This window comes from Lithobates pipiens, unplaced genomic scaffold (genome assembly GCF_037356315.1).
Source record: "Lithobates pipiens isolate NorthernLeopardFrog02 unplaced genomic scaffold, aLitPip1_a1.2 Scaffold_16, whole genome shotgun sequence".
NCBI lineage: Eukaryota > Metazoa > Chordata > Amphibia > Anura > Ranidae > Lithobates > Lithobates pipiens.
The window spans coordinates 13,409,265-13,432,506 of NW_027507748.1; the positions used below are offsets into that span (position 1 = coordinate 13,409,265).

A 23,242-nucleotide genomic window follows, 5' to 3' on the forward strand; every position below is an offset into this window, starting at 1 on the left:
AGAGATACAAAGTAACATTGTTTATAAACATTGATCAGGCGGGAGATAGAGAGATACAAAGTAACATTGTTTATAAACATTGATCAGGTGGGAGATAGAGAGATACAAAGTAACATTGTTTACAAACATTAATCAGAGGGGAGATAGAGAGATACAAAGTAACATTGTTTATAAACATTGATCAGGCGGGAGATAGAGAGATACAAAGTAACATTGTTTATAAACATTGATCAGAGGGGAGATAGAGCGATACAAAGTAACATTGTTTATAAACATTGATCAGACGGGAGATAGAGAGATACAAAGTAACATTGTTTATAAACATTGAGCTGAATTTATCCGCCTGAGCTGCCCAGATACCAAAATGTGTCAACAAGCCACAAACCTGAGGTGGCCCCCTATAGTGAGTGATAGCATGAAAACCTGAAATCTTCATGATGTGTCACCTTTACTTTCTAATCATCAAGAGGGGAGAGTAACACTTAGAATACCCCTTTAATAGCAAGTCTCCGTGGCTGGGATGTGTCTCTGATGACATTCGATGTATCTCTGATGACATTCGATCTCATGCTTCTCACACTCGGTGAATAGAGGAACATCTGCACACCGGTATTTACACATCTATATACAGATCCCACGCCAGACCCAGCAGTCCCCCTCCTCCCCCGCTGCCAGCCACTGCTGAGCGATACGATCTGGAAGCCGAGTGAATTCTCTAGGTACAAATACTTCAAATTTTCCCAAAATAGATAAAAAATTCTACAAGCGTCTATTTATTAAAAAAAAAAAAAGAAGAATTGCTGTGTGAATGCCCTAACCGTCCCGAATAATCAAAATATTGTGTCCAATATATTTCTGGCTCCATCTAGTGGCTATAATGTGGTAGTTTCCTGTAATATTTCAATCTGCAATATTTAATTATAGCCACTAGGTGGTGATCATGGGACTGTAAACCTGTTATTATACACCATAGAGTGATTGCTCTTTTTTGTTTATAGTGAAAAAAAAATAAAAATAATTTGTGCAAACTAATCAATATACGCATATTGCAATTTTTATTTTTATTTATTTTTTACCAAAAAATATGTAGAAGAATACATATTGATGAAGAAATTATTTGTTTTTTATTTTTTGGGAGGGGATATTTATTATAGAAAAAAGTAATAAATATAGTTTTTTTGTAAATTGTTACTCTTATTTTGTTTATAGCGCAAAAAAATAAAATCCGCAGAGGTGATCAAATACCATCAAAAGAAAGCTCTATTTGTGGGGAAAAAAAGGACGTTGATTTTATTTGGATACAACGTTGCACGACCGCGCAATTGTCAGTTAAAGTAAAGTAGTAGTGCCCTATCGCAAAAATGCCCTGGTCAGAAAGGGGGTGGGGTGGAGTGAAGAGGTTAAAAGATGGATTGCCCCCACTTGGTACCCCGTGGCTCTCCTGTTCCTCCAGGGAGCCCCGAAAGTACACTAAAATGGGCAGACAGTGGGAGAATGAGGAGGAGATCGAGGAACGTTTGTTCCTCGATCTCCTCTATGACTAATGAACCCGGAAGTGAGGAGGATTTCTTCGCTTTCAGGTCCAGAGCCGTCATTCCCTGGCTGAGGAAGCAGCTAATCTGTGTTTGATCGGCTGCAGTAAAGGGGAGGAAGGGCATGGGGGGGGGGGGGTGGGGTCTGATAGACCCCCTGATGTCTCCATGTAGAGGACCTGTGACCCGCGCTTACTATCACATAGACAGCTTTTTAACCTCCTTGTAATAGCAATAAAGTTATCCGCATGCCGACCGCAATACATACACACACATATATATTCATAGGCATGCGCACTGGGTGTGCCGGGGGTGCCTAGGCACACCCTAATCCCCGTATGTAATGCAGATTCCCCCTGCCGAACTCCTGTGGCAGCTACAGAGAAAGGGACTGAGGAATCTCTGTCCCTTTCTCCGTATCAAATTTGAGACACCAGGGGGTCTGTTTAGATGGCTACACTCAACAAGGCTGTTAAAAGGACGTGAAAAAAAAAAGTAGAGGGGGGGGGGGGCATAGGCGTGCGCACAGGGTGTGCCGGAGGTGCCTAGGCACACCCTAATCACCTTGTGCAATGCAGATTCCCCCTGCCAAACTCCTGTGGCAGCTACAGAGAAAGGGACTGAGGAATCTTTCTCCCTTTTTCCGTATCAAATTTGAGACAGCAGGGGGTCTGTTTAGATGGCTACACCCGACAAGGCTGTTAAAAGGACGTGAAAAAAAAAAAAGTAGGGGGAGGGGGCCATAGGCGTGCGCACAGGGTGTGCCAGGGGTGCCTAGGCACATCCTAATCAACCTGTGCAATGCAGATTCCCCCTGCCGAACTCTAGTGGCAGCTACAGAGAAAGGGACTGAGGAATCTTTGTCCCTTTTTCCGTATCAAATTTGAGACACCAGGGGGTCTGTTTAGATGGCTACACCCAACAAGGCTGTTAAAAGGATGTGAAAAAAAAAAGTAGAGGGGGGGCCATAGGCGTGCGCACAGGGTGTGCCAGGGGTGCCTAGGCACACCCTAATCACCTTGTGCAATGCAGATTCCCCCTGTCGAACTCCTGTGGTAGTTACAGAGAAAGGGACTGAGGAATCTCTGTCCCTTTTTCCGTATCAAATTTGAGACAGCAGGGGGTCCGTTTAGATGGCTACACCCGACAAGGCTGTTAAAAGGACGTGAAAAAAAAAAAAGTAGGGGGGGGGGGCATAGGCGTGCGCACAGGGTGTGCCAGGGGTGCCTAGGCACATCCTAATCAACCTGTGCAATGCAGATTCCCCCTGCCGAACTCCTGTGGCGGCTGAGGCTACAGAGAAAGGGACTGAGGAATCTCTGTCCTCATTTCCTTTCTCTGCTATTACACCAAAGCCCCTTAATGGGCAAATTGTAAAAAAAATAATAATAATTCTAACAAATAATATTATACAAAAATAATAAAAAATAAATAACATTTTTTTAAAAAATTATTTAAAAAATTTAAAAATATTGTAAAAAAAAAAAAAAAAAAAATTAAAATAATAAAATAAAAACCTACTGACACCAATCTCATCCCTACTGACACCGTCCACTGCTCTACTGCGCATGTGTGTTTGCACTTTGAGACACCTGATGCAATAGGCTGCGCACGCCTATGTATATACAGTATATATATTGCCGTTTGCAACACCCACCATTTTATTCTCTAGGGCCTCTGTGTTTTTTTTTTCAGCGCTGATTCGGCATTTAAAGGCCCTTGACCCGAGCTCCCCTTGTGATTCCTCCGCAGGGTTCCGGGACAGGACGGCGGTGAAGACGCTGCAAGGTGACATCCGAGACACCGACTTCCTGCACCGATCCTGCCGGGGGGTCAGTCTGGTCTTTCACGCGGCGGCCATTATCGACACGGTGGGCAAAGTGAGCAAAGACGTCGTCATGTCCATCAACGTGACCGGTGAGATTAGAAACCGCTTATCAGAGAACACCATCCAAATAGTAAAAGGGAACTCCGAGCAAAAAAAAAAAAAAAAAAATAGGCTCCTCCTACCATAGCGAGCGCCTGCAAAATATTTTTGTACTCTAGTTGATCTTTTTTCCCCCCAGCTTGGACACGGCTCCTCTACGGCGCCACCACCTGGAATGGTTTTCAGGCGCAGACACGTGCCGCAGGGATCTTTGCCCGGTCTGCGGGAACCTGGAAGATCCTACGGTGTGTCTGCGCATGTGCCGGATGGACCGCTTGCGCATGCGCAGCCACGCCACCAACACCCGACCGGCAGACACCCCACTCTGCTTCTGCGCATGCGCAAGATCCCGCAATCTGCCTCCTGGGAAGAGTGACATAGAAGTCCCGGGAGGCAGCAAGGCCGCGCACGTGCAGAAGTGCCGCGACGGATCCCAGGGTCAGCTGTGGCATTCCTGTGCATGCGCGGGGTCCAGGTACGTCAACCTTAGCTAGGCGAGACTGAGATCAATGTTTATAAACAATGGTAGTTTGTATCTCTCTATCTCTTGTCTGAACAATGTTTATAAACAATCTTACTTTGTATCTCTCTATCTCCCGTCTGATCAATGTTTATAAACAATGTTACTTTGTATGTCTTTATCTCCCCTCTGAACAATGTTTATAAACAATGTTACTTTGTATCTCTCTATCTCCCATCTGATCAATGTTTATAAACAATGTAACTTTGTATCTCTCTATCTCCAGTCTGATCAATGTTTATAAACAATGTTACTTTGTATCTCTTTATCTCCCCTCTGAACAATGTTTATAAACAATGTTACTTTGTATCTCTCTATCTCCTGTCTGTTTAATGTTTATAAACAATGTTACTTTGTATCTCTCTATCTCCCGTCTGATCAATGTTTATAAACAATGTTACTTAGTATCTGTCTATCTCCAGTCTGATCAATGTTTATAAACAATGTTACTTTGTATCTCTTTATCTCCCCTCTGAACAATGTTTATAAACAATGTTACTTTGTATCTCTCTATCTCCCGTCTGATCAATGTTTATAAACAATGTTACTTTGTATCTCTCTATCTCCCGTCTGATCAATGTTTATAAACAATGTTACTTTGTATCTCTCTATCTCCAGTCTGATCAATGTTTATAAACAATGTTACTTTGTATCTCTTTATCTCCCCTCTGAACAATGTTTATAAACAATGTTACTTTGTATCTCTCTATCTCCCATCTGATCAATGTTTATAAACAATGTAACTTTGTATCTCTCTATCTCCAGTCTGATCAATGTTTATAAACAATGTTACTTTGTATCTCTTTATCTCCCCTCTGAACAATGTTTATAAACAATGTTACTTTGTATCTCTCTATCTCCTGTCTGTTTAATGTTTATAAACAATGTTACTTTGTATCTCTCTATCTCCCGTCTGATCAATGTTTATAAACAATGTTACTTAGTATCTGTCTATCTCCAGTCTGATCAATGTTTATAAACAATGTTACTTTGTATCTCTTTATCTCCCCTCTGAACAATGTTTATAAACAATGTTACTTTGTATCTCTCTATCTCCCGTCTGATCAATGTTTATAAACAATGTTACTTTGTATCTCTCTATCTCCCGTCTGATCAATGTTTATAAACAATGTTACTTTGTATCTCTCTATCTCCAGTCTGATCAATGTTTATAAACAATGTTACTTTGTATCTCTTTATCTCCCCTCTGAACAATGTTTATAAACAATGTTACTTTGTATCTCTCTATCTCCCGTCTGATCAATGTTTATAAACAATGTTACTTTGTATCTCTCTATCTCCCGTCTGATCGATGTTTATAAACAATGTTACTTTGTATCTCTCTATCTCCCGTCTGATCGATGTTTAAGGTAATTTTCCAGCAAAAAAAAGCACAAAATGTTTCATATATGAGAGAAGTCTCAGAATTGGTAAGCAATGGGCAGCTGCAATGACTTGAGGAATCAGACCCACCTACCTCACCTGTAAGTAGCTCTGCAGAATTTATTTGCAGCATTGAAGAAAATAGTGGAGTTGGAGGGGAGTTTCTTGAAGGGAACCTGTCTGGATGACATCACACCACCCCTCTTGTGTCCAGGCCTCTATAACTACTCGGCACCACACTGCCCCTGACAAAGCATGGATGGAAGTTCCGGTGTCTTGTCATATAAGGTCCCCCATCCGATAGTGTCCCCTGCGTACTGCGCATGCGCAGTACACAGCAACACATATTCCGAAAATTGCAGAGGATGAACGGCGCCTGCGCCGTGAGTCCAGGTCCCATCTCCACTATCCAAGTGGATATAGAGTAGGAATATAAAAGAGCCGAGCGCAGCGAGGCCGAACCCGAAGCGTGGCGAGCGAAGCTCGCCCGCGAGGGGCCCTCTAATATTCACAACCCTGTGTCCACTTGGATGGTGGGGCTACCACCTCCACTCACGGTGCAGGCGCCGTTCAGCTTCGGAGATTTTCCGAAGCTTCGTCTGCTCTGTACTGCGCATGTGCAGTACGGGGCGGACGCTATATGATGGCCGGACACTATATGGCACAACACCGGGACAGCAAATTCTGAACTGTGTCAGTGACTGACCCGATAGTTGGTGGAAGGAGGGCCGTCTTTAATGCAGGGCAAATGGGGCATCTGCCCAGGTCCTATTCATTGTTGGAGGGCCCCACACACGGTTAAGTCAAGTGGATTCCTTTTCTCCTCCTTTCTATCCAGCTCGGCACAGGCTGCTGGGTGTTGTAGTGCAGGGCAGTGATTGACAGCTGTGGGCTCAACAATAACCCCCTCCCGCTTCTCCACCCTCAACAATAGCCCCCTCCCCGCTTTTCCACCCTCAGCAATAACCCCCCACTTCTCCACCCTCAGCAATAACCCCCCTGCGCTTCTTCACCTTCAACAATAACCCCCCTCTCCACTACTCCACCCTCAATAACCCCCCTCTCAACTCCTTCACCCTCAACAATAACCCCCCTCTCCACTACTCCACCCTCAATAACCCCCCTCTCAACTCCTCCACCCTCAACAATAACCCCCCTCTCAACTCCTCCACCCTCAACAATAACCCCCCTCTCCGCTTCTCCACCCAAAACAATAACCCCCTCCACGCTTCTCCACCCTCAACAATAACCCCCCCTCTCCGCTTCACCCGCAGCAATAACCCCCTGCCCACTACTCCACCCTCAATAATAACACCCCTCTCAACTTCTCCACCCTCAATAATAACCCACTTTTCTGCTTCTCCACCCTCAACAATAAACCCAATCCCTTCCTCTCTACCACCAACAATAGCCCCTCTCCCTGCCTCCTCGGCAACACCTCTTCTTTCTGCAGAAACAGCAGCGTGCTGATGGTTAATGAGTGGCAATGTAGTATGGGGGGGGGGGGGGTTGGCTGTGTAATGATGGGGGTATTATGAGGGAGGGATCCTGTGTAATAATGGGGGGTAGTATGTGGAAGGGATCCTGTGTAATAATGGGGGGTATTATGGGGAGGGGGCCTGTGTAATAATGGGGGGTAGTATGTGGGAGGGATCCTGTGTAATAATGGGGGGTAGTATGGGGAGGGGGCCTGTGTAATAATGGGGGGTAGTATGTGGGAGGGATCCTGTGTAATAATGGGGGGTATTATGGGGAGGGGGCCTGTGTAATAATGGGGGGTAGTATGTGGGAGGGATCCTGTGTAATAATGGGGGGTAGTATGGGGAGGGGGCCTGTGTAATAATGGGGGGTATTATGTGGGAGGGATCCTGTGTAATAATGGGGGGTAGTATGTGGGAGGGATCCTGTGTAATAATGGGGGGTATTATGGGGAGGGGGCCTGTGTAATAATGGGGGGTAGTATGTGGGAGGGATCCTGTGTAATAATGGGGGGTAGTATGGGGAGGGGGCCTGTGTAATAATGGGGGGTAGTATGGGGAGGGGGCCTGTGTAATAATGGGGGGTAGTATGTGGGAGGGATCCTGTGTAATAATGGGGGGTATTATGTGGGAGGGATCCTGTGTAATAATGGGGGGTATTATGTGGGAGGGATCCTGTGTAATAATGGGGGGTAGTATGTGGGAGGGATCATGTGTAATAATGGGGGGTATTATGTGGGAGGGATCCTGTGTAATAATGGGGGGTAGTATGTGGGAGGGATCCTGTGTAATAATGGGGGGTAGTATGTGGGAGGGATCCTGTGTAATAATGGGGGGTAGTATGTGGGAGGGATCCTGTGTAATAATGGGGGGTAGTATGGGGAGGGGGCCTGTGTAATAATGGGGGGTAGTATGGGAAGGGGGCCTGTGTAATAATGGGGGGTATTATGGGGAGGGTGCCTGTGTAATAATGGGGGGTAGTATGTGGGAGGGATCCTGTGTAATAATGGGGGGTAGTATGGGGAGGGGGCCTGTGTAATAATGGTGGGTAGTATGGGGAGGGGGCCTGTGTAATAATGGGGGGTATTATGGGGTGGGGGCCTGTGTAATAATGGGGGGTAGTATGTGGGAGGGATCCTGTGTAATAATGGGGGGTAGTATGTGGAAGGGATCCTGTGTAATAATGGGGGGTAGTATGGGGAGGGGGCCTGTGTAATAATGGGGGGTAGTATGGGGAGGGGGCCTGTGTAATAATGGGGGGTAGTATGTGGGAGGGATCCTGTGTAATAATTGGGGGTATTATGGGGAGGGGGCCTGTGTAATAATGGGGGGGTAGTATGGGGGGGCCTGTGTAATAATGGGGGGTAGTATGTGGGAGGGATCCTGTGTAATAATGGGGGGTATTATGTGGGAGGGATCCTGTGTAATAATGGGGGGTAGTATGTGGGAGGGATCCTGTGTAATAATGGGGGGTATTATGGGGAGGGGGCCTGTGTAATAATGGGGGGTAGTATGTGGGAGGGATCCTGTGTAATAATGGGGGGTAGTATGTGGGAGGGATCCTGTGTAATAATGGGGGGTAGTATGTGGGAGGGATCCTGTGTAATAATGGGGGGTATTATGGGGAGGGGGCCTGTGTAATAATGGGGGGTAGTATGTGGGAGGGATCCTGTGTAATAATGGGGGGTATTATGTGGGAGGGATCCTGTGTAATAATGGGGGGTAGTATGTGGGAGGGATCCTGTGTAATAATGGGGGGTATTATGTGGGAGGGATCCTGTGTAATAATGGGGGGTAGTATGTGGGAGGGATCCTGTGTAATAATGGGGGGTATTATGAGGGAGGGATCCTGTGTAATAATGGGGGGTAGTATGTGGGAGGGATCCTGTGTAATAATGGGGGGTATTATGGGGAGGGGGCCTGTGTAATAATGGGGGGTATTATGGGGAGGGGGCCTGTGTAATAATGGGGGGTATTATGTGGGAGGGATCCTGTGTAATAATGGGGGGTAGTATGTGGGAGGGATCCTGTGTAATAATGGGGGGTATTATGTGGGAGGGATCCTGTGTAATAATGGGGGGTAGTATGTGGGAGGGATCCTGTGTAATAATGGGGGGTATTATGGGGAGGGGGCCTGTGTAATAATGGGGGGTATTATGTGGGAGGGATCCTGTGTAATAATGGGGGGTAGAATGTGGGAGGGATCCTGTGTAATAATGGGGGCTAGTATGTGGGAGGGATCCTGTGTAATAATGGGGGGTAGTATGTGGAAGGGATCCTGTGTAATAATGGGGGGTATTATGGGGTGGGGGCCTGTGTAATAATGGGGGGTAGTATGTGGGAGGGATCCTGTGTAATAATGGGGGGTAGTATGTGGGAGGGATCCTGTGTAATATTGGGGGGTAGTATGTGGGAGGGATCCTGTGTAATAATGGGGGGTATTATGGGGTGGGGGCCTGTGTAATAATGGGGGGTAGTATGTGGGAGGGATCCTGTGTAATAATGGGGGGTAGTATGTGGGAGGGATCCTGTGTAATAATGGGGGGTAGTATGTGGGAGGGATCCTGTGTAATAATGGGGGGTATTATGGGGTGGGGGCCTGTGTAATAATGGGGGGTAGTATGTGGGAGGGATCCTGTGTAATAATGGGGGGTATTATGGGGTGGGGGCCTGTGTAATAATGGGGGGTAGTATGTGGGAGGGATCCTGTGTAATAATGGGGGGTAGTATGGGGAGGGATCCTGTGTAATAATGGGGGGTAGTATGGGGAGGGGGCCTGTGTAATAATGGGGGGTAGTATGGGGAGGGGTCCTGTGTAATAATGGGGGGTAGTATGGGGAGGGGGCCTGTGTAATAATGGGGGGTAGTATGTGGGAGGGATCCTGTGTAATAATGGGGGGTATTATGTGGGAGGGATCCTGTGTAATAATGGGGGGTAGTATGTGGGAGGGATCCTGTGTAATAATGGGGGGTAGTATGGGGAGGGATCCTGTGTAATAATGGGGGGTAGTATGGGGAGGGGGCCTATGTAATAATGGGGGGTATTATGGGGTGGGGGCCTGTGTAATAATGGGGGGTAGTATGTGGGAGGGATCCTGTGTAATAATGGGGGGTATTATGGGGTGGGGGCCTGTGTAATAATGGGGGGTAGTATGTGGGAGGGATCCTGTGTAATAATGGGGGGTAGTATGGGGAGGGATCCTGTGTAATAATGGGGGGTAGTATGGGGAGGGGGCCTGTGTAATAATGGGGGGTAGTATGGGGAGGGGTCCTGTGTAATAATGGGGGGTAGTATGGGGAGGGGGCCTGTGTAATAATGGGGGGTAGTATGTGGGAGGGATCCTGTGTAATAATGGGGGGTATTATGTGGGAGGGATCCTGTGTAATAATGGGGGGTAGTATGTGGGAGGGATCCTGTGTAATAATGGGGGGTAGTATGGGGAGGGATCCTGTGTAATAATGGGGGGTAGTATGGGGAGGGGGCCTGTGTAATAATGGGGGGTAGTATGTGGGAGGGATCCTGTGTAATAATGGGGGGTATTATGTGGGAGGGATCCTGTGTAATAATGGGGGGTAGTATGGGGAGGGATCCTGTGTAATAATGGGGGGTAGTATGGGGAGGGGGCCTGTGTAATAATGGGGGGTAGTATGGGGAGGGATCCTGTGTAATAATGGGGGGTAGTATGGGGAGGGGGCCTGTGTAATAATGGGGGGTAGTATGGGGAGGGGGCCTGTGTAATAATGGGGGGTAGTATGGGGAGGGGGCCTGTGTAATAATGGGGGGTAGTATGGGGAGGGGGCCTGTGTAATAATGGGGGGTAGTATGGGGAGGGGGCCTGTGTAATAATGGGGGGTAGTATGGGGAGGGGGCCTGTGTAATAATGGGGGGTAGTATGGGGAGGGGGCCTGTGTAATAATGGGGGGTAGTATGGGGAGGGGGCCTGTGTAATAATGGGGGGTAGTATGGGGAGGGGGCCTGTGTAGTGATGGGCGTAGTATGGGGAGGGAATCCTGTGTAATAATGTGGGAGGATGGTCCTGTAATTATGGGGGTAGTATGGGGAATGATGGTCCTATGTAATGATTTGGGTAGTATGGGGTAGGGAGTCCTGTGTAATGATAGGGGGGCGGCAAAATTGCATGGGGGGCCCCAAGAAAATGTTTTCCCAGGGTTCAATCAATATTAAAGATGGCCCTGGATGGAAGGCCATGGGGCCCAAAAACAAGTCAGCACTGGCAGCTCCATAACATGGCTGCAGGACTTCAGTTCCCCATAACATGACTGACTATAGGATTCCATGCATAGCATTTGCCATTGGCTTGTTGGTTTCCCGTTTTTGGCTGGAATTGGCCTTTAATGCCTTGTGCTTGGTTTTTCAGGGACGGAGCAGCTGTTGGCGGCGTGCCTACAGAACAACGTGCAGTACTTCATCTACACCAGCAGTATAGAGGTGTATGGACCCAACGCCCAAGGGGACCCCATTGTTAATGGCACGGAGGAGACGGTGTATGACAAAGAGTCGGCCTTCTGCTATGGAGAGAGCAAGAGCTTGGCGGAAAAGAAGGTCTTGAAGGCCAACGGCCGGGAGCTCCAGAATGGAGGAACTCTGATCACCTGTTCGCTCCGTCCCGCTTACATCTTCGGTGAAGGCTCTCAGTTCCTCCAAATTCATTTAGACCAAGCTCTACTGAACGGTGATGTCTTCCACAGGTTGTCCAGGAAAGAGGCCTTGGTCAACCCGGTGTATGTCGGTAACGTTGCCTGGGCCCATCTTTTGGCGGCTCGGACCATGAGGGACCCAGAAAGAACCAAGAAGATAGCCGGGAACTTCTACTTCATTACCGATGACACCCCCCACATGAGCTACTCAGACTTGAACCACGCTCTGGGCAAGGAGCTGGGCCTAGGGGTGGAGAGCAAATTGGCCATGCCTCTCCCCGTCCTCTATATCGTGGCTTCCTTAATGGAGATGGTCAGCTTCGTTCTTCGGCCGTTTGTGAGGTTCGTGCCGCCCTTTACCAGGCACCTGCTGACCATCCTGAACACCCCCTTCACCTTCACCTACAGGAAGCTGCAGAGCGACACGGGGTACAAGCCGCGATACAGCTGGGAGGAGGCCAGGCGGATGACAAGTGATTGGATGGTGTCAGTGATAGCCCAACGTAGGGAGCTCCTCAGGAAGCAAAAATAAGACTTTAGGGTCAACTCCAACCAAAACATTCTGCCTCGTTTTAGATACAGTGGAAGGGTCATAGCGCTGGTGGTAATTTTAAAGTGTGACATGTTGGGTATCTATTTACTCGGCGTAACTTCGTCTTTCACATTAGCGTTTCCTCGGTCTCCCCTCCCTCAGGGACCACACTGCAAGATTGTAAACCTTGGTGAGAGGCTGCCGCAAGGGGCTGATCTGCGTCAGTCCTTTGTGAGCACAGCCAAGAACTGCAGAGAAATCAGGATTTACAATGTATGACTGTGTCATCTCCGCATCTCGCGGCAGGAGGTAGATGGTGACCCTGGGTGATGCCTAAACGAAGATGGCGCTGTCCTTCTGGAGGAAAAAAATACGTGGATGAAGGCATTCTCAGTACTTTGGTCTCCGTGAGAGAAAATAAATGCCTGGAAGTGTTATTTGGAATGCAGCGCTTACTATGAAAATAGATCTGATGACAGGTCCACTCTGATTATACTTTGTTGCATTAAATATCTTTTGTCAATAAATAATAAAAGGAAAAACAAAACAGTCAGCATTGGATTTCATTTTGTAGAAAACATTTTATGTCACCAAGAGGAACGAGAAAATAAAACACCCAAATATATCCAATCCGATATTTCTATATTATATAAGTTCTACTTTCACTTTGTCACTGTACACCACAGCCCCGTCCTCCGGAACATACTCCGCCCATTATACCCCGACACATACACCGCCCATTATACCCCGACACATACTCCGCCCATTATACCCCGACACATACACCGCCCATTATACCCCGACACATACTCCGCCCATTATACCCCGACACATACTCCGCCCATTATACCCTGACACATACTCCGCCCATTATACCCCGACACATACTCCGCCCATTATACCCCGACACATACACCGCCCATTATACCCCGACACATACTCCGCCCATTATACCCCGACACATACTCCGCCCATTATACCCCGACACATACACCGCCCATTATACCCCGACACATACTCCGCCCATTATACCCAGACACATACACCGCCCATTATACCCCGACACATACTCCGCCCATTATACCCCGACACATACACCGCCCATTATACCTCCGGAACATACCCCGCCCATCATACCTCCGGAACATACTCCGCCCATCCTACCTCCGGAACATACTCCGCCCATCATACCCCCGGAACATACCCCGCCCATCCTACCCCCGGAACATACTCCGCCCATCCTACCCCTGGAACATACTCCGCCCATCCTACCCCCGGAACATACTCCGCCCATCCTACCTCCGGAAAATACTCCGCCCATCCTACCTCCATCACATACTCCACCCATCCTACCTCCGGAACATACTCCGCCCATCCTACCCCCGAAACATACTCCGCCCATCCTACCCCGAAACATACTCCACCCATCCTACCCCCGGAACATACCCCGCCCATCATACCCCCGACACATACTCCGCCCATCCTACCTCCATTACATACTCCACCCATCCTACCTCCAGCACATACCCCGCCCAGCTTACCTCTGACACATACTCCGCCCCTCATACCTCGGGAACATACTCCGCCCATCCTACCCCCGACACATACTCCGTCCATCCTAAGTCCAGAACATACTCTGCCCATCCTACCTCTGGCACGTACTCCGCCCATCCTACCTCCGGAACATACTCCACCCATCCTACCTCCATCACATACTCCGCCCATCCTACCTCCATCATATACTCCGCCCATCCTACCTCCATCATATACTCCGCCCATCCTACCCCCGGAACATACTCCGCCCATCCTACCCCCGAAACATACTCCGCCCATCCTACCCCCGGAACATACTCCGCCCATTATACCTCCAGCACATACTCCACCCATCCTACCCCTGACACATACTCTGTCCATCCTAACTCTGGCACATACCCCGCCCATCCTACCCATGACACATACCCGCCCATCCTACCTCCAGCAGATACCTGCCCATCCTACCTCCGGCACATACTCCGCCCATCCTACCTCCGGCACATACTCCTCCCATCCTACCTCTAGCACATACTTCACCAATCCTACCTCCAGCACATACTCCACCCATCCTACCTCTAGCACATACTTCACCAATCCTACCTCCAGCACATACTCCACCCATCCTACCTCCATCACATACTCTGCCCACCCTACCTCCAGAACATACTCCGCCCATCTTACCTCCGGCACATACTACGCCCATCTTACCTCCGGCACATACTACGCCCATCCTACCTCCAGAACGTACTCCGCCCATCCTAATTCTGGAACATACTCCGCCCATTATACCTCCAGCACATACTCCACCCATCCTACCCCTGACACATACTCTGTCCATCCTACCCATGACACATACCCCGCCCATCCTACCTCCGGCACATACCCGCCCATCCTACCTCCGGCACATACTCCTCCCATCCTACCTCCAGCACATGCTCCACCCATCCTACCTCCAGAACATACTCTGCCCATCCTAGCTCCAGCACATACTCCACCCATCCTACCTCTGGCACATACTTCACCAATCCTACCTCCAGCACATACTCTGCCCATCCTACCTCCGGAACATACTCCACCCATCCTACCTCCGGAACATACTCCGCCCATCCTACCTCCGGAACATACTCCGCCCATCCTACCTCCGGAACATACTCCGCCCATCCTACCTCCGGAACATACTCTGCCCATCCTACCTCCATCACATACTCCGCCCATCCTACCTCCATCACATACTCCGCCCATCCTACCTCTGGCACATACTCCATCCATCCTACCTCTGGCACATACTCCGCCCATCCTATTTCTGTGGTGGTGCTGTTGGTCTCTTAGAACAGGGGGGGAGGGGTGTGTTGCGCTTCCTAAATACCAACAAAACACTTACAATAAATATAAATCACATAGTATAAAAAAACTTATAGATAATTCTTAAAGTGTTCAGTGAACAGTGCTTAAAACTTAAAGGGTGTATTAGATTGAACAACTAATATATAGTGTTCATATGTATAAGTGACGTCTGTACCTAAGGAAATCGTTCAGATCTGTTAAGCTGTGTGCTCGTTTACTCGTTCTTCTATGTGAGTAATTTTAGCTATTTTAATAAAATATTTGACTGAAATACTACACCATGGAGGCTCTCCTTTACTTGTTGTTTTGAGCATTGCTACACTGGCCACAACTACAAGGGTGAACGGCATCGTTAGAAGCTCCCATCCACAGCCCCGCTGACCCCCCTGAGTCTTCCCTGCAATATTTGCTGTTCTGCTGCATACCTTGCAGCTGCAAGGTAATTGTTTAATATAACCAGCACTGGCACGGAACACCGTTGGAGGAGAGTTGCCCCGGCACATTGCACTTTTTTTGCGACAGTGAAATCACATCGGAAAATTGCATGATTGAACTGTGTATGGGACACTTTATTGAAATTCACAATTTTGATGCTATTTTACTTTTTTTATTAAGGAATGTAATTGAGACATTCCTTTGTTTTTTCTACACATTTTAGATCACCGATTTTATGTGTTTATATGTTTTTGATCACTTAGATTATCACATATACTCTTTCTATTACTTTGCTGCATTGATATCACAGATGTCTATTTAACTTTAATTCATGCAATTTATGGTCTTAAGCACTGTTTTTTGCTTACTTTAAGACACAGGACTAATACATATGAACACTATATATTAGTTGTTCAATCTAATACACCCTTTAAGTTTTAAGCACTGTTCACTGAACACTTTAAGAATTATCTATAAGTTTTTTTATACTATGTGATTTATATTTATTGTAAGTGTTTTGTTGGTATTTAGGAAGCGCAACACACCCCTCCCCCCCTGTTCTTTGTCTTTAATATTGAGAGTTCACTCATAGAGTGTTTGCTGCTCCTGCTAGAACATTCCTTTTGCTATCTTCCATTTTTTTGTCATAGAGCGCAGGAGCCCCTTTTGTACACATTGAGCTGTTGGTCTCTTGTATTGCAGTACCAGTGCCCACCAACAGGTGTCTTCTAATACCCAGGGCCTGTAATAAGAGGACTTACCTCCTGGTGGCACTGTTGGATCCTTGGGCTGTAGTACCAGTGTCCACCAGCGGGTGTACTTAGGCAGTGTGGAGCAGACAGCACCTTCTGTGTTCAGCTGTTACATGAGGTTAATTACTGGCAGTCTTATAAATACCCGGCAAGCCCTCTCATGCTTGCCTTGGTATCGCTCTCTCCATGTGCCCGGACCTGGTTGCCTGGACCCGACCCGACCCGACCCGACCCGACCCGACCCGACCTCTCCGGATCCTGAGCCCATCCTGGACCTGTCCCTCTTGTCTCCTGTTACCTATAGATCCCTGCTCTGCAGCCCATCCATCCGTCCTCTCCCTCTCCTGCTGGTTCCCCATCCTTACCCATCTACTGATTCCCCTGTGTATGACCTCCGCCTGGCTTTTGTTTACGACTCTGGTATTTCCCATTTATTTCATATATTACCTGTTTGTGGTTGGTAGTGCACTGTTTGTTGGTTTTCACTTTCTTGTCACTTATTATAATAAACACTATTGTTACTTCACCTATATGTGTTTTGGGTTTCCTCTGTGCAGTCAACACAGTCTGGTCTGCTAATTCCCTGATACATACCCCGCCCAAGATCCTACCTCCATCACATACTCTGCCCACCCTACCTCCGGAACATACTCTGCCCATCCTACCTCCATCACATACTCTGCCCACCCTACCTCCGGAACATACTCTGCCCACCCTACCTCCATCACATACTCTGCCCACCCTACCTCCATCACATACTCTGCCCATCCTACCTCCATCACATACTCTGCCCACCCTACCTCCATCACATACTCTGCCCACCCTACCTCCATCACATACTCTGCCCACCCTACCTCCATCACATACTCTGCCCATCCTACCTCCATCACATACTCTGCCCACCCTACCTCCGGAACATACTCTGCCCACCCTACCTCCATCACATACTCTGCCCATCCTACCTCCATCACATACTCTGCCCACCCTACCTCCATCACATACTCTGCCCATCCTACCTCCATCACATACTCTGCCCATCCTACCTCCATCACATACTCTGCCCACCCTACCTCCGGAACATACTCTGCCCACCCTACCTCCATCACATACTCTGCCCACCCTACCTCCATCACATACTCTGCCCATCCTACCTCCATCACATACTCTGCCCACCCTACCTCCATCACATACTCTGCCCACCCTACCTCCATCACATACTCTGCCCACCCTACCTCCATCACATACTCTGCCCACCCTACCTCCGGAACATACTCTGCCCACCCTACCTCCATCTCATACTCTGCCCATCCTACCTCCATCACATACTCTGCCCACCCTACCTCCGGAACATACTCTGCCCACCCTACCTCCATCACATACTCTGCCCACCCTACCTCCATCACATACTCTGCCCATCCTACCTCCATCACATACTCTGCCCACCCTACCTCCATCACATACTCTGCCCACCCTACCTCCATCTCATACTCTGCCCATCCTACCTCCATCACATACTCTGCCCACCCTACCTCCGGAACATACTCTGCCCACCCTACCTCCATCACATACTCTGCCCATCCTACCTCCATCACATACTCTGCCCATCCTACCTCCATCACATACTCTGCCCACCCTACCTCCGGAACATACTCTGCCCACCCTACCTCCATCACATACTCTGCCCATCCTACCTCCATCTCATACTCTGCCCATCCTACCTCCATCACATACTCTGCCCACCCTACCTCCGGAACATACTCTGCCCACCCTACCTCCATCACATACTCTGCCCATCCTACCTCCATCTCATACTCTGCCCATCCTACCTCCATCACATACTCTGCCCACCCTACCTCCGGAACATACTCTGCCCACCCTACCTCCATCACATACTCTGCCCATCCTACCTCCATCTCATACTCTGCCCATCCTACCTCCATCACATACTCTGCCCACCCTACCTCCGGAACATACTCTGCCCACCCTACCTCCATCACATACTCTGCCCATCCTACCTCCATCACATACTCTGCCCACCCTACCTCCATCACATACTCTGCCCACCCTACCTCCATCACATACTCTGCCCACCCTACCTCCATCACATACTCTGCCCACCCTACCTCCATCACATACTCTGCCCACCCTACCTCCATCACATACTCTGCCCATCCTACCTCCATCACATACTCTGCCCACCCTACCTCCGGAACATACTCTGCCCATCCTACCTCCATCACATACTCTGCCCACCCTACCTCCATCACATACTCTGCCCATCCTACCTCCATCACATACTCTGCCCACCCTACCTCCATCACATACTCTGCCCACCCTACCTCCATCACATACTCTGCCCACCCTACCTCCATCACATACTCTGCCCATCCTACCTCCAGCACATACTCCACCCATCCTACCCCTGGCACATACTCCGCTCATCCTACCTCCATCACATATTCCGCCCATCCTACCTCTATCACATACTCTGCCCATCCTACCTCCATCACATACTCTGCCCATCCTACCTCCATCACATACTCTGCCCACCCTACCTCCATCACATACTCTGCCCACCCTACCTCCATCACATACTCTGCCTATCCTACCTCCGGCACATACTGCGCCCATTCTACCTCCATCACATACTCCACCCATCCTACCCCTGGCACATACTCCGCTCATCCTTCATCACATACTCTGCCCATCCCACCTCCATCACATACTCCGCCCATCCTACCTCCATCACATACTCTGCCCACCCTACCTCCATCACATACTCTGCCTATCCTACCTCCGGCACATACTGCGCCCATCCTACCTCCAGCACATACTCCACCCATCCTACCCCTGGCACATACTCCGCTCATCCTTCATCACATACTCTGCCCATCCCACCTCCATCACATACTCCGCCCATCCTACCTCCAGAACATACCCCTCCCACCTTAGCTCAGACACATACTCTGCCCATCCTACCTTCAGCCAGTGTTCACTATACATGCCCAAACAAACTTAATCAGAGTAGACAGGGCAAGTGTAACTCATCATTCTGACTTCTGCCCCACTCCTGCTGACCTCGGACTTGCTGCCAATTCTCAACTGTAAAAAATTACAGCCTGGAGTCTCCATGTAAATATACAGTATACAGTATCTGTAGCAGCTGCTGCTGTCAAAAATTTACCATTTGATACAGTGTTTATAAATGTTTAGACTGAGAGGCAGATAATAAAGTCACATTGTTTATAAACATTAATCAGACAGGAGATAGAGAGATACAAAGTAACATTGTTTATAAACATTGATCAGTCAGGAGATAGAGAGATACAAAATAACATTGTTTATAAACATTAATCAGACAGAAGATAGAGAGATACAAAGTAACATTGTTTATAAACATTGATCAGTCAGGAGATAGAGAGATACAAAATAACATTGTTTATAAACATTAATCAGACAGAAGATAGAGAGATACAAAGTAACATTGTTTATAAACATTGATCAGTCAGGAGATAGAGAGATACAAAATAACATTGTTTATAAACATTAATCAGACAGGAGATAGAGAGATACAAAGTAACATTGTTTATAAACATTAATCAGACAGGAGATAGAGAGATACAAAATAACATTGTTTGTATCTCTCTATCTCCTGTCTGATCAATGTTCATAAACAATGTTACTTTGTATCTCTCTATAGCCTGTCTGATCAATGTTTATAAAGTAACATTGTTTATAAACATTGATCAAATGGGAGATAGAGAGACACAAAGTAACATTGTTTATAAACATTGATCAGACAGGAGATAGAGAGATACAAAGTAACATTGGTTTATAAACATTGATCAGATAGGAGATAGAGAGTAGGGATGAGCTCCGGCGTGTTTGCATACTCCACGTGCACAGTCCGCCAGGAAGTTGGCGTAGCTCTGCACTAATCACAGGCAGTGAGACATTGCCGATCTCTGCAGCTGCACATCGGGGCAATGTCTCACTGCCTGTGATTAGAGCAGCGCTTCCTGGCGGACTCTGCACGTGGAGTATGCGAACACGCCGGAGCTCATCCTTAATAGAGAGATACAAAATAACAGTGTTTATAAACATTGATCAGATAGGAGCTAAAGAGATACACAGTAACATTGTTTATAAACATTGATCAGATAGGAGATAAAGAGATACAAAGTAACATTGTTTATAAACATTGATCAGACGGGAGATAGAGAGATACAAGGTAACATTGTTTATAAACATTGATCAGACGGGAGATAGAGAGATACAAGGTAACATTGTTTATAAACATTGATCAGACGGGAGATAGAGGGAGACAAGGTAACATTATTTATAAACATTGATCAGATAGGAGATAGAGAGATACAAAGTAACATTGTTTATAAACATAGATCAGACGGGAGATAGAGAGATACAAAGTAACATTGTTTATAAACATAGATCAGACGGGAGATAGAGAGATACAAGGTAACATTGTTTATAAACATTGATCAGATAGGAGATAGAGAGATACAAAGCAACATTTTTACTTTTATAAAAGTATAACCCACCATGCAAACCAACCTAATGAACTTACTTGGTAAATGATTGGATAGCTGCTGACATGGACATGTGTCCCCACACCTAATTACAGAAAAAAAAATGCAGCACTACCTGTATTATAATAATACAAAAATAGAGGAAGAGCGATGGTGACACCCTCCCTGCCAAAATGTCTATAATTATCTCCAGCGATGTACTATTAAGCAATTAGCAAAAAAAAAAAAAAAACTGCAATGAAATATATTAAAATTTATATTAAAATTAATATTCAACAATAGAGGTGTCACACCCTGGAGAAAGTCACATGACACGGATGAAACGGGCCGAGGCGGAGACAATAGGGCTACCTACTGTTTTGAGAAGTGAAGCCGATATTATCTGCTCCTTAAGGGGCCGGTGTCTACTTACACTCACCGGCCACTTTATTAGGCCCAACTTTCTAGTCCCGGGTTGGACCCCCTTTTGCCTTCATTCTTGGTGGAATAGATACAACAAGGTGTTGGAAACGTTCCTCAGAGATTTTTCTCCATAATGACATGATAACATCCACCACAACCCAAAGGTTGAGATGTGGTGAGTGTGGAGGCCATTGGAGGGTCTCTATTGGATGAGATGTGGTGAGTGTGGAGGACATTGGAGGGTCTCTATTGGATGAGATCTGGTGAGTGTGGAGGCCATTGGAGGACAGGGACCTCATTGTCCAGTGGTGAGATGATTGGAGCTTTGTGACATGGTGCATTATCCTGCTGGGAGGAGCCATCAGAAGATGGGGACACTGTAGTCATAAAGGGATGGAGATGGTCAGCAACAATACTCAGGTAGGCCATTGTGTTTAAACTACGCTCAGTTGTTACTAAGGGACCCAAAGTGTGCCAAGAAAATATCCCCCCCCCCACACCATTACACCCCCACCACCACTAGCGTGAACCGGTGATACAAGGCAGGATGGATCAATGCCCCAAATTCTGACCCCACCAAACTTACCCATGGGTCCCAGATTTTATGGAATTTACGAGGGAAACCTCATACGTTAATTTGTATAGCGGAAGTCCCCAGTGGCGTCAATAGCGTTGTGTCACCTAGTGCTGTGAGACTGCCCCCCCAACACTAAGCAGGCTAGTGCTTCAGTGTGGCCCTCCCCCTTAACCTGCCACAATGGATGAAGCCGGGATTGGGTGGTGGATGGAACCGGCATGGGATTGGGTGGTGGATGGAGCCCGGATGAGATCAAGGTAATGGATGGAGCCCTATGGGAATCGGGATGGTGGATGGAGCCCGGATGGGAATTGGGGTGGTGGGTGGAGCCTGGATGGGAATTGGGGTGGTGGGTGGAGCCAGCATGGGATGGGGTGGTGGATGGAGCCCGGATGGGGCCAAGGTAGTGGATGGAGCCCATATGGGAATCGGGGTGGTGGATGAAGCCCAGATGGGGTGGGGTGGTGGCTGGAGCCAGCATGGGATGGGGTGGTGGATGGAGCCCGGGTGGGGCCAAGGTAGTGGATGGAGCCCGGATGGGAATCGGGGTGGTGGATGGAGCTCTAATGGGAATTGGGGTGGTGGATGAAGCCCAGATGGGGTGGGGTGGTGGATGGAGCCAGCATGGGATGGGGTGGTGGATGGAGCCCGGATGGGGCCAAGGTAGTGGATGGAGCCCATATGGGAATCGGGGTGGTGGATGAAGCCCAGATGGGGTGGGGTGGTGGCTGGAGCCAGCATGGGATGGGGTGGTGGATGGAGCCCGGATGGGGCCAAGGTAGTGGATGGAGCCCGGATGGGAATCGGGGTGGTGGATGGAGCTCTAATGGGAATCGGGGTGGTGGATGAAGCCCGGATGGGGTGGGGTGGTGGATGGAGCCAGCATGGGATGGGGTGGTGGATGGAGCCCGGATGGGGCCAAGGTAGTGGATGGAGCCCGGATGGGAATCGGGGTGGTGGATGGAGCTCTAATGGGAATTGGGGTGGTGGATGGAGCCCAGATGCATTCATCTGTCAGTGGGGAAGCCCGCTGACAGCTGGTAAGTCATCAATTGTTAAGGACACGGAGGCCGGCCTCCTGGCCCGCTGCTATTTTTTACATCAGAATTTGAATCAGTTGATTGTTTTTCGACCGTTCCGAATTCCAATCGTTCTGAAAATTTGGAATTCATTAGAAAAATAATTTTTATGGATTTCACCAAAATTCCTTACTATCAGTCACTATTTCATTCGGAGATTTGGATACATCCGAACCTCCAAATAACCAAAATTTGTAGGGGGGATAGACAGGTGTCTCCCCTGGTGCCTGGCACCATGGCTTCTTTGTTGACCCGATCTTCGGCTTTCTGTCCTGATTGGCCGGGGCAGAAAGCCGGAAGCGGATTCGCTGGTATCGCAGCAGGGTGGGATGGCTCAGGGATGCAGTGCTCTGCGCCCCGAGGACAACATAAAACTGGCTAATTGGAGCCTCGGGCTGTGGTCATGTGCCTGTGAGGGGGTGACGGTCCAGGTAGAGGCCTGTTGGTCCGGAGCCCCGCGCAGTACACGGCCACACAGATGGTGCGGGGCTGGGAGGGGGCGGTGCCCCTGCGCCCCTTGTGGACCGGCCACCATTGATTTT

At 48.2% G+C, this 23,242-nt stretch overlaps 1 protein-coding gene across 3 annotated transcripts in view; it reads left to right on the forward strand.

Moving 5' to 3' along the window:
- Nucleotides 1-12,578, forward strand: part of HSD3B1 (hydroxy-delta-5-steroid dehydrogenase, 3 beta- and steroid delta-isomerase 1) — a 17,439-nt gene extending 4,861 nt beyond the window's left edge. The window contains exons 2-3 of one of the 3 annotated variants that reach the window (XM_077479584.1): nt 3,228-3,449; nt 11,220-12,578. In XM_077479584.1, the coding sequence (XP_077335710.1) occupies nt 3,228-3,449; nt 11,220-12,031 (1,034 nt within the window). In that variant the 3' untranslated portion in view covers nt 12,032-12,578. The remainder of the gene's footprint in view (nt 1-3,227; nt 3,450-11,219) is intronic. The other 2 variants (XM_077479585.1, XM_077479586.1) reach the window with 2 other exon arrangements.
- Nucleotides 12,579-23,242: the final 10,664 nt, after the last annotated feature.